This window comes from Neophocaena asiaeorientalis, unplaced genomic scaffold, assembly GCF_003031525.2.
Source record: "Neophocaena asiaeorientalis asiaeorientalis breed wild unplaced genomic scaffold, Neophocaena_asiaeorientalis_V1.1 scaffold490, whole genome shotgun sequence".
Taxonomy (NCBI): Eukaryota; Metazoa; Chordata; class Mammalia; order Artiodactyla; family Phocoenidae; genus Neophocaena; species Neophocaena asiaeorientalis.
In genome coordinates this window covers 2755856-2770780 of record NW_020175079.1, presented here as the reverse complement: position 1 = coordinate 2770780, position 14925 = coordinate 2755856, and the positions used below count along the sequence as shown (strand labels likewise).

Genomic DNA, 14925 nt, shown 5'->3' with positions numbered 1-14925 from the left:
GGATGCTGCAAGCAAGGGCCAGAGCCAGGATTTGCAGCACACATGCTGTGCCGGGAGGCTGAGAGGCCCCCATGGCCCTAAACCAGCACCTCATCCCCATCACGTAAACAGGCAAACCCAAACATCCTGCCTGCTGCCTTGTGGCCCTGAAGAAAAGCAACACTTCTCTCTTGAAAACTCCAGGGCTCTTCCTGCTCTGCGTATGCTAGGGGTGCAGCCTTAGGAATAGAAATGAGCCCAAAGCGCAGTGAACAAGTCAGAGGGTGGGGCTCCAACTCCATCGGGGGGACGTGAGTTTGGATGTTGGGGAACACAGAGCAGGTCTTGCGGCTTCTCTGGTCCGAGGCCATTTCGGCCCATTTCCCAGAGGATGAAGGATCCCACAGGGGCCCACTGAGTACCTCAGGGGATTTGGGCTCAAAGCCTCAGCTAACGGTAAAATGGAATATTTGTCTTCTTTGAGCTTCTACCTTCAGAACCGCACAGGAGGAGAATGGCTCAGTCTGGGCAGGACCGCTCCTCAAAGCACTGCCTTGAAATGCTACCCAAGGCCCCCTTGACGCTGCGGGGGACCGGCAGACCCTTGGCTCTTTCGGCTTAATAGTTACCCCGAGGATCTGATGTTTAAGTGTGATGAACCCCTCCTCACCAAACAGCAGAATTTTCCATCTGTGCTCATGCACCCCGATTCTCAAAGAGCCCCCCCAAATGGCAGCTGACACGCATGTCTGTGGGTTGGGTTACACCGAACAAGCCGGGTCTTCTTGGCTTCCTGGAAGGGAAGAGACTTGGGGCTGTCAATGCCCAGGGGACTTCAGCCCATTTCCTTCCAGGCTCATTTCCAGGGCAGAAGGCCTGCCGTCTTTTTGGATTTCGCTTCTCCATGAATAGAAGGGGCAGCTATGGGATCTTCCACTATGGGCTCTCTGGTCTCGAGAGATGGGAGTGGTGGCCAGCAGCACGAAGAGGTGGGTCAGGACGCTTGGCCAGGTCACCCATGGCCCTCCTCTGCGTCACAGCTTTCTGCACCTACCTGACCCTTCTAATCTGGGGTCAACAGGGGGTTGGCAAGCAGGTGTCCAACGTCAAGTTCTGTCCTGCTTTGGGGGAAGGCGAGAGCAAGGGCAGGCTGGCCGTGTCCCCACCCCACGAATGAACGCTCTTTGCCTTCAATAAACCAGAAGCCCTTGCCACGTCCCAGGAAGTGCCTCCCGGCCCGGGCTCTGGAAGAATCAAAAAGCCAAAAAGGCTGAGCTGGGAAGTGCTCATATGTATTTATTTCACAAAGGGGGAAAGGATCACCAGTAAGATGCCACCAAATGAGACACTGTGAACCCCAAACTGGGCAGGTATGGGGTTTGGTTCTGGGCAGGGCTTGGCCGGACAGCATGAGAGAGACAGATGGGAACTGGCAGAAGGACAGCCTTCCATCTGGGGCGCCAGCCCTGTCACATCCTGCTGGCCAGCCCGCCCCCTGCAAGCTTCTCAGCATCCTTGACCTGATCTGGGCTGGCAGTAATGCGACAAGTCCCAGGTCACACCTCTATGTCTGCCCTACCGTGCACTCAGACGCACACGCCCAGACACACGCGCCATGCACGCACGCACGGGCAGCAGCACACTTGCCCCACCAGGCACACACCCTCGTACGCATGCACACTCGTCCATATATTAACTCTGATTTATAAGTGCACCCTACCGTGCACTCAGACGCACACGCCCAGACACACGCGCCATGCACGCACGCACGGGCAGCAGCACACTTGCCCCACCAGGCACACACCCTCGTACGCATGCACACTCGTCCATATATTAACTCTGATTTATAAGTGCACCCTAACCAGGGGGCAATCAGAAAGAATATTACTCTTCAGAGGGGACTCGACTGCCTTCTTCCCCGTCAGCTGGCCGAGCACAGGGAGACACGAGAGCGTCCTCCAGGGTCCTGGCCCCCTACGCTGTGCTGACGTCAGTCCTTAAGCTCCAGATGGGGGCTGATTGCTGCCCCCGCTGCGGTAGCCACTGTGAGTCCGGGCTCCCCGGCCCCTGGGCAGGCAGAGCAGAATGGGCCCGGCTCCAGCCTGGGGGCCCTCACAGCTGAGACCACCGCATGTGCTCTCTGCCTCCCTGCTGACAACATACATGGAAGAGCTTGGTCCAGGCACATAGGATCCTAGTGCCCAGGTGACCGTGGAAGCATCAGCTCCTTCCAGGTCATCTCGGGGGTGGAGTCCAGAAAAGTCCAAGGCCACCTGCTGGAAAGGTTTGGGGGCTGGCGATCTTGGGCTGTGAACAGGTGTCTGGGCAGAAGCAACCCGGGGGACACTGGGTCTCAGGGCCTCGCTGCCTCCTCAGAGGCACTTCGTTGAGGGCTCAGGTGGAATTCAGAAGCTGCTGCTGCTGCTACGAGAGCTGAGAAAAAGGAGGGGCCCCCGCCTGTCCCAGTCCTGCAAGTGGATGGGAAGAAGGACAGGAGGAGATGTGATGTGTCACTCCTCGGCACCAGGTCCGTATCCAGGCTGCAGAATACGCGGCTCCTGTGCTCCCAGAGAAGGGTCAGGGAGCTCTGCCAGGGTGCATGAGCCTCGGGCAGCTGGGTGCCTGATGGAGAGGCAGTGTCTCCATCTGGGACCCAGGCTGCCCTGGAGAAGCCCCGGGAGGCCCACTGAGCACCTGCCGACTCCTTGCTGTTTCTCTCCCAGCGTGGCTGGTCCAGAGGACGCAGACCCTGTCCCGAGGGCCAGGCTCCGAGGGCCCCAGCTCCTTCCACTACTTGATGAAGTTCTTAATCGTCCACCTCTGTCCCGTGCAGCCGCGGAGGATGAGGTCGATGCCAGCCAGGCCTCGGTTCTCCACCTCCAGGCAGCGCCCTGTGCCCTTGTTCATGACGGCGCCATTCTGGGCGCACGTGGGGGTGAGAGGGAGAAGAGACAGACAGACAGAGAGGTGGAGACGGAAAGACAGAGACAGAGACGGGAACAGAGAGACAGGAACAAAGAGACAGAGAGAGACAGAGACAAGGATGGAGAGACAGAGAGATAGACAGAGACAGACAGAGAAAGATATAGAGAATGAGAAACAGAGAGATAGAGACAGATATAAAGAGACAGGGAGAGACAGAGATACAGAGACAGGGAGAGGGGGAGGGAGGGACAGGGTGAGGGAGGGGGAGAGAGAGAGAGAGAGAGAGAGACTTAACCACCACAGTGCCCGGCACATGGCCCCTCTTGGGGAACAATCCCACCAAAATTCTGTGCACAGGGGGGAGGGATCGTTGGGCCTTTGGACCTTCTCTGGAAACCCTAAAGTCAGAAAATAAATAAGCTTCACCAAGTCTGAGTGGCTGAACCAGGTGAAAGCACTGGTAGGGGACGGTGTCAGGATGCGGGACTGCCCTGGATAGTCTCAATCTGACTTTCTCCATCCCTCTGGCATTTAGAAGATTCCAGAGAAGTCACCCCGAACTCCCTCTCGAGATGTATCAGAGCCCAGCCTAGCGCTGCTGCAGGGATCCTGTCTCACAGGGAAAGGCCCCAGTGATTCCACCTGAACCTGTGCAGCAGTCCACGTGCCTAGCCTTAAGCCGGGAGACCTTGGGTTGCACTTTGCTGGCTGCCCTTCCCGGGGGCGCTCGCGGCATCCTCACGTGCTCTGGGCTGCCAGGCCTGTCCATGGAGCACTTACCTGGATGAAGTTCCAGCGCTTGTACAGGCTGCTCTTGACCTTGTCGCAGTCCAGGAGCTGGGGCAGACGACTCTTGGAGTTGTCCACCAGGCAGCGGGTGTCAGGGAGGAGCGTGGTGGTCCCCAGGGCTCCCAGGTGCAGGAAGCCCTCCTTGGTGTAGCGGGCCAGCTGGGGAGAGAGCAGAGCGGCAGGGCCACGGGAGGTAGAGGTGAGACCACGAGGGACACATGGGTCACCCAGGACTTTGTCCATGCTGCAGTCCCGGCCACCTTCACAGGCCTGTCACACACACACCCAACTCACAGGGGCACCCCGTCCAGGAAGCCCACGGCTTGCTAAGCCTGGATACAGATTCCCTGGGCCACTCCCTGATTTCCTTCTAAGCGTGTCCTCGGTCAACGTTTCAGGAGTCTGGCCTTCTGTTCAAAAACGCAGGGAGCAGGAATAAATGAAAAAGCGGGACATCCGATTTCTAAAGCTTGGCTCTGCTTCCAGCTGGCTGGGCCACCTTGAACAAGTCAACTAACCTCTCTGAGCGTCCATTTCCTCCTCATTTGTAAACTGGGATTAATTAAATCTACCCTGCTGCAAAAGGGCTCAAAGAGTCAGTTCACCGAAGAAGCAACAGGCATATGAAAAAGCATTCAACCTCCTAGGTATTAAAATAAATCAAAACAATGAGACACCACGTTTTAAAAAAAGAGATTATTTGTGTTTTGTCAAGGTGAGCCTAAGATGGGCTGGAGAGAGGGTAAATTACTACAACCTTTCAAAAAGGAATTGCAAAATATAAGCAGTGTGCTTTTAAAATGTTTCTCTCCTTTGACCCAATAAATCTACTTTAAAAAATCTTGGGAGGGCTTCCCTGGTGGCGCAGTGGTTGGGAGTCCGCCTGCCAATGCAGGGGACACGGGTTCGTGCCCCGGTCCGGGAAGATCCCACATGCCGTGGAGTGGCTGGTCCTGTGAGCCATGGCCGCTGAGCCTGCGCATCTGGAGCCTGTGCTCCGCAACGGGAGAGGCCACAACAGTGAGAGGCTCGCGTACCGCAAAAAAAAAAAAAATCTTGGGAATTCCCTGGTGGTCCTGTGGTTAGGACTCCACACTTTCACTGCCAAGGGTGCATCGTAGATCAGGCGACCCTCAGCCGAGCTGCTGGCTGATGGGAGATGCGCGAATGGGTCCAACCCAAATCATCTGAGCCTGGTCCAGATCACAGAACCATCCAGATGACCCATAGACTTGTAAACAATAATAAATAAATACATATTGTTTTATGCCACTAAGTTTTGGGGTAGTTGTTACACAGCAAAAGCTATCTGATACACAGATGACATTGCCTGACACTCCTTCTCACAACTAGTTGTGAGTCCATACTAGTTTGGCACCTTGGCCTCTCCTGGCTGCCCATGTTGTTTAAAGCCCTGTATTCCAACTTTTGAACAAATACGTTCACCTGTCTTTCACACTCCTTTGGGGCAGGGATCGTGTCCAATTTATTTCATTCTTCCTAGAATACAATCACAGACCAAGGGCTCCGAACATGTTTGTGAACGAGCACATTACAAATGTGATCAACATCATCATTTACAAAATGCAGCCACAGCTATTCCTTTAAACTCCACAAACATGTTTTGAAGAGTCCTCTATGTGCCCAGGCTGGGGACAGGCACTGAGAATACAAGGATGGGGCTGTATTCCCACTGAGATGATTCCAGGGCAGGTTGGCGAGAGGCAAGCACAATCTTCACGTTGATTCTCATGATCCTATGAGGCGGCTGGAGCAGGAGTGATGATCATTATTAACATACAACGATGCCTAATCCATTACAAAATAATATTACCAGCCAGCATCTATTGGAGGCATACTCTGCCCCATTTCTAAGCATGGTACAGAGAATAAATTATGTAATGTCTACAATAACCTGTGAGGTAGGTGCTATTAACCTTCCCATTTCAAAGAAGAGGAAACAGGCATGAAGACATCTGGTCACCTGGCCGGGTCCTGGCTTTTATCCTTGGGTCCCCAGAGATTCGATGGTTGGAAGCCTTGGCCCAGTAGCTGAGCAGCAGAGGGACCTCGTCTCAGATATCCTGGGTTCCTGAAAACCTGGGCATTTCTTGCCAGGAATGGAGCAGAAAAGTAGCTCCGCCCCAGGACACAAGTGCCGCATCAGGGGATAAGATGCTCTGCAGGGGCTCTCTCTTCTGGTGAAAGCTGTCAGAAACCCTCTGTTCTGATCCCCAAAGGGAGCCTGCCTGATCCCCTCAGGAACAAGTGACAGGAGTTTATTAAATGCCCTTGAGAGAGAGATGTGGTTAACATGTGTTTTAAACCCAAATTAGTTCCAAATCAGAATAACTGTTAGAGGCAAAATGGTAAAAAAAAAAAAAAATCAGAAGCCCTGCCCCATCCCTCCTTCAACAATGTCTCTCTGAATGTGTTTAAATTCACCAAATGCAAAGTGATGAATGACAGCAAGCTGCCTTTATGTTCAGGGGAAAGATATACACAGCTGCTTATTGAAATTATGAATCAATCTATTACCCAGCAGGCACGTGAGCAGTGCTAAGAACATTAATTAACTGAGCGTATCTGTGACCCAGATGTTTAAAGAGCGAAGCTAAGTGGCACTGGGAGTTAGAAGCTCTCCCTTCTGAAGTCTTTTAGGACATGAACACAGTAAGACCCAGACTTCCGGGACCTGCAAAAGGCCACATATCCAGCCCCAGGTGAGGAGGGCCCTGCGGGATTTCTTTTCTGGGGGAAGGTGGTTTCTCACACCAGGAACCCGTACAAGGAGGCCACATGCATGGGCTCTGCTGGCCTGGCCAAGGGGCCAGGGTCAGGGGAAAGGTGGTGAGTGCTGAGACCTGACATCTACCAGGTCCCCCAGTTTCCCCAGTCCTGGATTGAGAGCCCATCTAGTCCAGCCCCACCACACCCCACTCCCTAGTACTCCTTCTGTAAGGACCTCCGCTTCCCATCCTCTGCATGTCCAACTTGCTTTCCTGCCTCCAGGGCTTTGCTTCAGCTGTTTCCCTGCCTGGAAATGTTAGTTACTGGGCTCCTTCTAGAACTTTCTGGCTTCAACTCTCCTAGAGCTCAACGCAATTCTCTCCATTCCACAACGTCTCCTTTCATTCTTCCATCCCTCAGTTACCTCCTCTCCAGTCTTTGGGACGACATGGATCCATATTCTCTGGTGCCTCCCTTCAAGGCATGGAAGAGTCCCATCTCCTCTGGACCATGCTGTGTGCCCATTCACCAGGGGATGGACGTTTGGACTGTTTCCACTTTGGGGTTATTATAAATTATGCTGTTATGAACAGTCCTGTATAAGTTTTTATGTGAACGTCAATTCTCTTGTTTATACGGTTGACCCTTGAACAACACAGGTTTGAACAAGGCAGGTCCACTTACACATGGATTGTTTTCAAGAAATATGTACTACGTGATTCTCCGTTGGTTCAATCTGCAGATTCAGAAGCACAGATAAGAAGGGCCAATTTCTCATCTATTTCCTCCTAACATCCCAGCTAAGACTCTTCTGGGAACTGAACTGCTGCACTAGGCTTGTAAACTGGTCCCCCTTCCAGCCCTTCACAATTTCCATGTGGCCTTCCCAATGTTGCAAATTCAGATTCTATCATTCCCTGCCTCAACCTTCAATGGCTCCCAATGCCCACGGATTTATGAATAAACTTGTAACCATGATCTTCTACTATAGGTCCCCAACTCACCTTTTGTTTGAACTCTTTGATTCTCGGCAGAGAATGACAGATGACTTGCAGTTTCTTAAAAAGAGCCAACAGTCTTTCCTGAATAAATTAGAGCCCCACCCTCCCCCTCCCCCATCTCGCTTCGTTCCACAAAGCCACCCCACCATGTGCTCTATTTCAGCTTACATACTTGTGTCATATTAACATGTGTTTCCCTGTTACAGATTTTTGTCATTGTAGTTTTAGTATCACAGCATCCTATCCATCGTTATATATAGCACAAGGACCAAGAAAAGTATCTCGCAAAGAGCAAAAAGCTCCATAAACGTCTTTTGAATTGAATGGGATTATTCCAGATTTGGCTGCTGGGCCCCTGAGAAATAAATGTCATTATCCACAACCCGAATGCATTAGGAAAAAACCCTCTGAGCTCAAATACAGTTAATTCTCATTTAGGAGGAAAAGGAATTTTCTATTAGAAATGATCTAAGGGGCATGTAAAACTATTAACCCACATTTACCAGCCTTGAGGGAAAACTCAAATATGCACGTTATAGCCAAGTAAACAAAAACCAGCCAGATAATTGTGGAATAACTCTGGAACACAGCAAAATCTATCAGACTGTCAATAAAAACATGGCTTGCAATGGCTTTCATATTAAGGGTCTTTCTTATCACTTTAAAATCAGGCCTAGTGAGGGTAGAAAACCATTGCTAAATGAAAAATGCAGTTTATCCAGCTTCTAGCCAGGAGACAGAGAGATGGGTTCTGTTGATTCAAAACTGCTTTGGGGTGAATTTATTTGTTTGTTTCATGGCTGAAGCCACAAGAGTGGTTTCTGGTGACTACGTGTACATGTGTACATTTTAAAAAACAAATAGACTTTCTCCATCACTGTCCAGGGCATGCCAGAACTCCAACTGAATACAGAAAAAAAATATTTCCAACTATATCTCAGAGTGGATGCATAGTGGCTGCCTGGGAGCCGGGGTGGAGCAAAGGAGCAGAAGGAATCTCTCGGGTGCGGGGGGTGGGCAGGAATGGAAATGTTCTGTAGTTTGATTGAGCAGGGAGTTCCACAGGTGTGTACCCCCGCCAGAACTCCTCAAATTGTACACTTTAAACACATGCAGTTTATCGTACCCACCTTATACTTCAATAAAGTTGATTTAAAAATCTATCTGGGAGCCTGGAAGGCATGCTATGGAACCAGATACAGTTCCTACAGAGAGAGCCAGCTCCTGGGGGGTGGGATGGTCCCCAGTACCTCTCTCCTCAATCTTCTCCCATCCACCATTATGACCCACCATGCTGGATCCAAGCACGGTATTTCCAGAAAATGCACTTGCTACTTGGAATGAATGGGGAGACATATTTGTGCTATAAAACCTTAGGTTGATTTTCCTGCAGACGGGTCCAGGAGTGGATGGATTGGGGCAGTGTCCCTGGAGGTACGGGAATGGCAGGGTCTGGACCACACAGCTTTGTGGCGAGAGCTGGGGGCCTCTGGGAGAGGAGTCCTGAGGGTGGGGAAGCACCAGGACGAGGGTCGGAAGAGGCAAGTGGGACAGGGGATGGGTGAGCAGTGTAGTCCTGTCCTACTTCCCAAGGACCAGGAGCAAATTCCTAAGCATGCCTGCCAACCTCACCCTCAATGCTAAATGGGCCAGAGGAGCAAAGACTCTGCTTTTCGATGAGACAGACGCTATTTTTCAGTAAGCAGATGCGTGTCTTTCTTGTCTCTGTCTGTGAACTAGGAAGGTAGGATTATATCCTGGTACGGTATGGAAATGCTGGTAAACATTTTTTTCCCTTTTCAGCTGATCTTAGTTAAATCTGTCTCACCTTCTCATTCTGCCAATTCAAACAGCAGCCTGGCTTTGTGCCGTGTCATCAAAGGAGAGAGCGTATCATATGGTTAAGGACTCAGACTCTGGAGCCTGTTTAAGAAATCCAAGCTCTGCCACTAACTAATTTTAGGACCCTGGGCCAGTTACTTTGTCTTCTGGAAGTCTGTTTCCTCATCTTCAGAATGGGGCTAATTTTAGGATTTATCTCATGGGGTAGTTATGGAACCAAACAAATTAGTGAGAAGAGGATGCCGTGTATAGTAAACCCTGTGTGTTTGTTACCCTTCTTTCCCCAGACCTCACACACCAGTGGAGAACTGGGGCCTTGTTCCTGCTTCACTACAGATTCCTCTTCCTCCCTCTCGGCTCCCGTGTGGGCTCCCGGGGCCAGCATCTCCCAGCCCTAGTTCCTTCCCAACACTCAGCCACTCCAGGCTTCCCACTGTCTCTAGAACCATTTGCCCAGGGGAGGCTGCCCCAATGGCTTCGGCAATACTGCTGGGCAGCCCAGGACCCTCAGGCAGCTACCCAGCCCATCAAGCTCCCTTGGGCTGGGTGTGTGCGTTTCTTGGGTTGGACGCCTGACCCCCCATCCCCTACTGCTCTGCTCCTGTCCTTCCCCTCCCCTCCCCCAATTCCCTTCCCTGGTTTGGTCCAGATCCTACATGCCCTTGCCTGGAATGGGCCAGATTCCTGAAAGGGTTGGGCCTTGAATTGGACTCTTGATACTCAGCATCCCCAAAGCCACTGTGTGATCCACGGATGCCTGCCCTGGGGCGTTAGCGCCCATGGCCTCTCTCTTGGACCCTGCCCCTCCTGCAGTGCCTCTGCAGTGGGGGAAGAAGAGCTCAGCCTGTTTTCTGCTCCTGGCATGTTCCCTGATGAATCCAGGCAAACCATCAGCTAGAAGCCAGCCTAGATCAGCCTGGACCACCCAAAAATTCAGAGCCTTAACAGAGGAGTTAGACGTAGGCCTGGTTATGACGTCCACACGTGAGAGCGGGTGTGAAGATGCTCTGATATGGAACCAGCCCCAGAGATTTAGGACGAGGTTTCCATCATCACTGAACACCCATCATACTCCGGGCCTTGTTCTGGGGGTGTTCATTCGTTCATTGGCAGGATGTTATTTAACCCATGACAATGACCCTACAAAAGTCAGGGCACGCCCCTCCTTTTTTTTCCCAATGCAGACACTACATTTTTTCCGTCGATTCTAGAAGCCCAAACTCCCACTGGCATGGTGGTTCCTTTCATGCTGCCCATCTCCACCCTCCCAGCTGAGCCCACCAGCGTATCCTGGTGCTTGTTCCAGCCTGAAGCCACCCTGGGCTCACCCCAGGGCCACCACACAGGCTTGGCCAAAGCATCTGGCCCCTTCCCCCTGCCCCAGGAGTTAACCGGCCATTTGTGTGTCCTTCATTCAACATTAAACATTTGTACGTTGCCCACCACGTGCCACGGCCTCTTCACGTTCCACGGAGAGAACACGTCCCCGGACCTCCCTGGAAGGATGCCCTTCCCTGGAATTTGGGGGCTTCAACATTGTAAGCTATGCTAGGTGAGCTAGAAATTGTAGGTCTTGGAGGGTAAACCTGGGCTGGTGGATCAGTTGATTTCCATGTCTCTGTTGAGGTGAATTCATAAATTCCTCTTAGGAAAAAAAAAAAAGCCTACATTTCTGCTCCAATATCCCATAATTCGATGCAGGGGAAATTATAGTTTTACTCAAATTCAGATGATAGACATCTACTTTCTGAGCATTAATTCTCACTGTTCTCTAGATCTTCCACTAATGTTTTAGAAACATAGCTAGTTTCTTTTTGTTTAGTCTTTTATTCCCCTTATTCTGCTTTGAAACATGCTTCCAAGTGCCAGCCCCTCGTAGCCATTTCATCTGTCTTCTCACCTTCCCTCAAAGCCGAGCTTCCGGAAAGTTCTCTGCATCATGTCTCCACCTCCCTTTCTTCCCAGCTCCCAATCCAGTCTGGCTTCCTCTTACCCACGGTTTTTTTTGTTACTGCATTGAACATGCAGTGCAGTCTGGCTACTGGCCCTCTGGGCAGCCGTGTTTGGCTCTGCTCTTCCTTGGTTGGTGTGACACCCACCTTTCTGGTGTCCAGTGCTCTGGCCCCATCACCCACTAAACGTGGAGCCACACTAGGGTCTGTCCTAGGACCCCTGGCCCGTTGTCCCCTGGGACGCACCTGGAGCCCCATCGGCCTCTGCCCTCAGCACTGAGCTGGAATGTTCAGCTACCTGGGGAGGACACCACGCTGGGATTCCCAAAGCCCCACCCCCAAACTCACATGGCCCACAACAAAACTCAGCGGTCCACCGTGTGGGTGGAATTCCAGCAAAGTGTCTCATACTTGGCACTCTGGACAACCCTAGCTCCTGAGCCAGGCAGATGGTACAATGAGGACAGTCTAGAACCTTCAGCCACCCACACTTTGGTCTTCCTTTCGCCTAGTCTGATGGAAACCCAGACTCCAGAGGCCCCGCCATCCTCTACCAATGGCCTAAACTCCACGAGCCCTAACTCTTTAGCGAGAAATAAAATATTGCCTGCCATATTAGTAAACAAAGGATGTTGCAGTCCTCAGCGATTGCAGCCACCTGGACGGTGAGCCCTGAGGGAACTCAGGAAGGAAACAGAGAATACCTGCCGTCTAGCAGTCATCAAACTGCAGCCACCCCAGACGGTGCAGCCTCAGAATGAGAAAACACAGGATACTGGCCCCAGATAGCAGAGGTGCATATCAAAGGAATGGTGTCACTGAGCCCAGACTCTTGCATCTTCCCATACATAGAAAAGTGCTAAATTCCGTGACTTGAGAAGTCTAGTTTTCTTTTATTTACAGTAACCTTTTCTTCTGACTACCTGGGGTTGTTGTAAAAACTCCTACATATCCTGGGTCCCCCCCCCCACCCCGTCCTCTTTGGAACAGTTTTCTCAGCGTTTATCTGAGAGGCTGTCTCTCGGGCTCGAAGTTCTAAGAATGTCCGCCGAATAAAACATAACTCTCAACTTTTAGGTTGTGCATTTTGTTTTCAGTCGACATTAGGATCCACCCTCAATTCTGATCGGCCATGTTCTCAGACCCTCTTCATTTCAAACAAGCAGTGTCTTTGAAAATAATCACTCAACAGATACCACTGCTCCAAAGAGAAATCAAAACTCTGAACTGAACGGTCAGGGGACAAGACTGTTCAAACATTTTGTATTTGCTCTTCTGCATCTCATGGTGCTAAGACCACAAAGACCTTTTTACTAGGTGGTTTCACCTTCCCCCTTGCCCTTCAGAAGCAGCAATGTTGTTTCCTTATTAATTCGGTGATATGAAAACCACCTAAGAAAGCAACATATTTCTTTGAAAAAAAAAAAAAAGAAGGCTGAAAGCAAGCCTCAGAAATGATAATGGTTGTTTGAGGGTGGTAGGATTATAGATGATTTAAATTTGTCTTTTTCAAATTCACCATAATGCTGTCGCACCTTTAGGGAACAAGAAAAAGATTGGCAGTGACTCGCTTTGAATTTAGTAGCTCTGGGCAAGGTAGGAAGGCTCAGTCGCTAATGTGGCCCCCACCCTAGTGTTCCATCTGATTTCATTATTCCAAGCCTAACAGCAACACAAAACCTGCCTGCATCACTTTTCATGTCCGGAGGAAGATTAACTCAGCTTCTAAGGAGATGGAAATTTCCTGGTGGTCCAGTGGTTAGGACTCCGTGTTCTCACTGCTGAGGGCCTGGGCTCGATCCCTGGCTGGGGAACTAGGACCCCACAAGCCCCACAAGCCCCTCGGAGTGGCCCAAACAAACAAACAACACCCAATAATTTCCAAGGAAATGTCAAATTTTAACTAAGAATCTTCACTGGAAAACAACTTATGATTGTAACTCCGATTTCCTGGAAAGACTAGCTCATCAACCCATCCTGGCGAGAGAGAAAAAGTACAGGAATTCCTCCTTAACCTGGAGTCCCCCTTAAGCAAAATCAAATACATGTGTCTGTAGTTCTGTATGCCATTTAGGACATCAAGCATCCCTGTTCCCTGTATGTGGTCTGTGAGATCTACTTTTCAGGGATAATTAGAAAGTGGGAACCAAGGACTGGAAATAGAAAAGCAAAGCAAAGCAGATGGCAGGGAAAGAGGCTTGGGTCTCCCGCTAAGTCTCGGGAAAGTCTCAGGGAGCAGAAAGCAAGTAACCCTGCTCTCCTTCGAGGTCTGCGAGGGTGGGCATGAGGGATGCTCACATGGGCTAGATGATGGCACAGCCTGGGATGCAGGAGCTAACAGCCCTGAAATAATAAAACCAGAAACATTTTGAATGTTTGGAGAGAAGATGAGTCAGAGGAACAGAAAAAGAGAATCTGCTGTGAAGCATAACGGATTTATAAGTGTCGCACCGGAATGCGGGGCAGGGTTTTTCAAAATATTGAGTAAAAGATGGGAAGTGGAAATATTGCAGCTCAGAACCTCCGAGATGTCACGCTTCAGCACCGGTACTGTCTCTCCTGCTTTCCGTTGTCTCTTTTTTGTGTGTGTAGGTTTCCCAAACGAAAACAATACCTGCCCTCGCTCCTCCAACCCTGTTTTCCCACTGCGTCTAAGGTGGCTCTGCTTTGACCTCGTGGTGGTTTCCAGGAATCGAGGGATTACAGGGTTTGCTTCTTACCGAATGTGGGAGGCTTGCTCCCAGAATCATGGGCCTGTTTGCTGGGGCAGCGCCATCTTGCCCTGGGTGCTAACCCCTATGTGCTCTCCGTGGCTCCGTCCCGTGAGCCCACCACTTACATGACTTCACCTGGAAGCCAAAGCTACTGGATGTCATTAACTTCTGCATTTTCCGAGTGCCCCCCCACAGGCTAAGCTCTGTCACTCCGTGGGGCACTAGTGCCTTATTGGCAAAATGCATCATTGTGACAAGGTGTTTGGATGATGGATTGCTTAAACGATGAAGCCATCAATGAATAAGTCCAAGATGAGATTACATTTAATTATGGGGTAAAAGAATTCTCATCTGTCATTCTGTTGATGAATTAACTGAGGGAGGGAATGTGAGCTTCTCAGGAAAGAGGGGAGAGGAAGACTAAACGTACTGACTGGAGGACAAACAGGGGAGACCTGTGATACCCTCCCAGGAACCCACTGGACAGGAGAGTTCCTTGGAACAAAGCCTGACTTCTCTCAATTCCTCTCCAAGGTGCACACCTCGTCTTAAGAACATCCTTTACAGCTTGTAGCTCTTTCAAAGAGCGTTCCGTGGAGTCCCCAGGGCCACTGCACTGGAATGCTTGCTGGTCATGCTCTGTCCATGGTGGGGCTGCTGGAAGCTGTGGTCAGTCCACAGCTCGGGAGGGAGGAGCCCACACTGGAATCGGTGATGCTGTATGGGTGGTCCCCATGACCAGTGAAGCTGGTCCTCAGGTTGGATGTGTCGCCCCTACGCATGCTTCAAGTCTTTCTTCCATGCCTTGCTGGGAGCTAGAGAACGTCTGGGGGCTCAAGAATGTGAGACACGTCCCCTCCCACGAATGTACAGCCCAGCATCCAAGACCAGGAGTCACAGGATGGTTTGGAAAGTGGCCTGGCATTACCTGAATCTCAACTTTCAAAGCGGCTGGGGGAGTCACTACTTACCTGATAGGATAAACGTTACCCA

General features: G+C 50.9%; 1 protein-coding gene across 1 annotated transcript in view; it reads right to left on the bottom strand.

Annotated features, from left to right (window-relative positions):
• Positions 1 to 2769: 2769 nt before the first annotated feature.
• The window catches only part of GALNT17 (polypeptide N-acetylgalactosaminyltransferase 17), a 431957-nt gene continuing 419801 nt past the window's right edge, over positions 2770 to 14925 (bottom strand). Inside the window, exons 10-11 of the mRNA XM_024764132.1 lie at positions 3685 to 3852; positions 2770 to 2898 (exon numbers count right to left, since the gene is read on the bottom strand). Of these exons, the coding sequence (XP_024619900.1) occupies positions 2770 to 2898; positions 3685 to 3852 (297 nt within the window). The remainder of the gene's footprint in view (positions 2899 to 3684; positions 3853 to 14925) is intronic.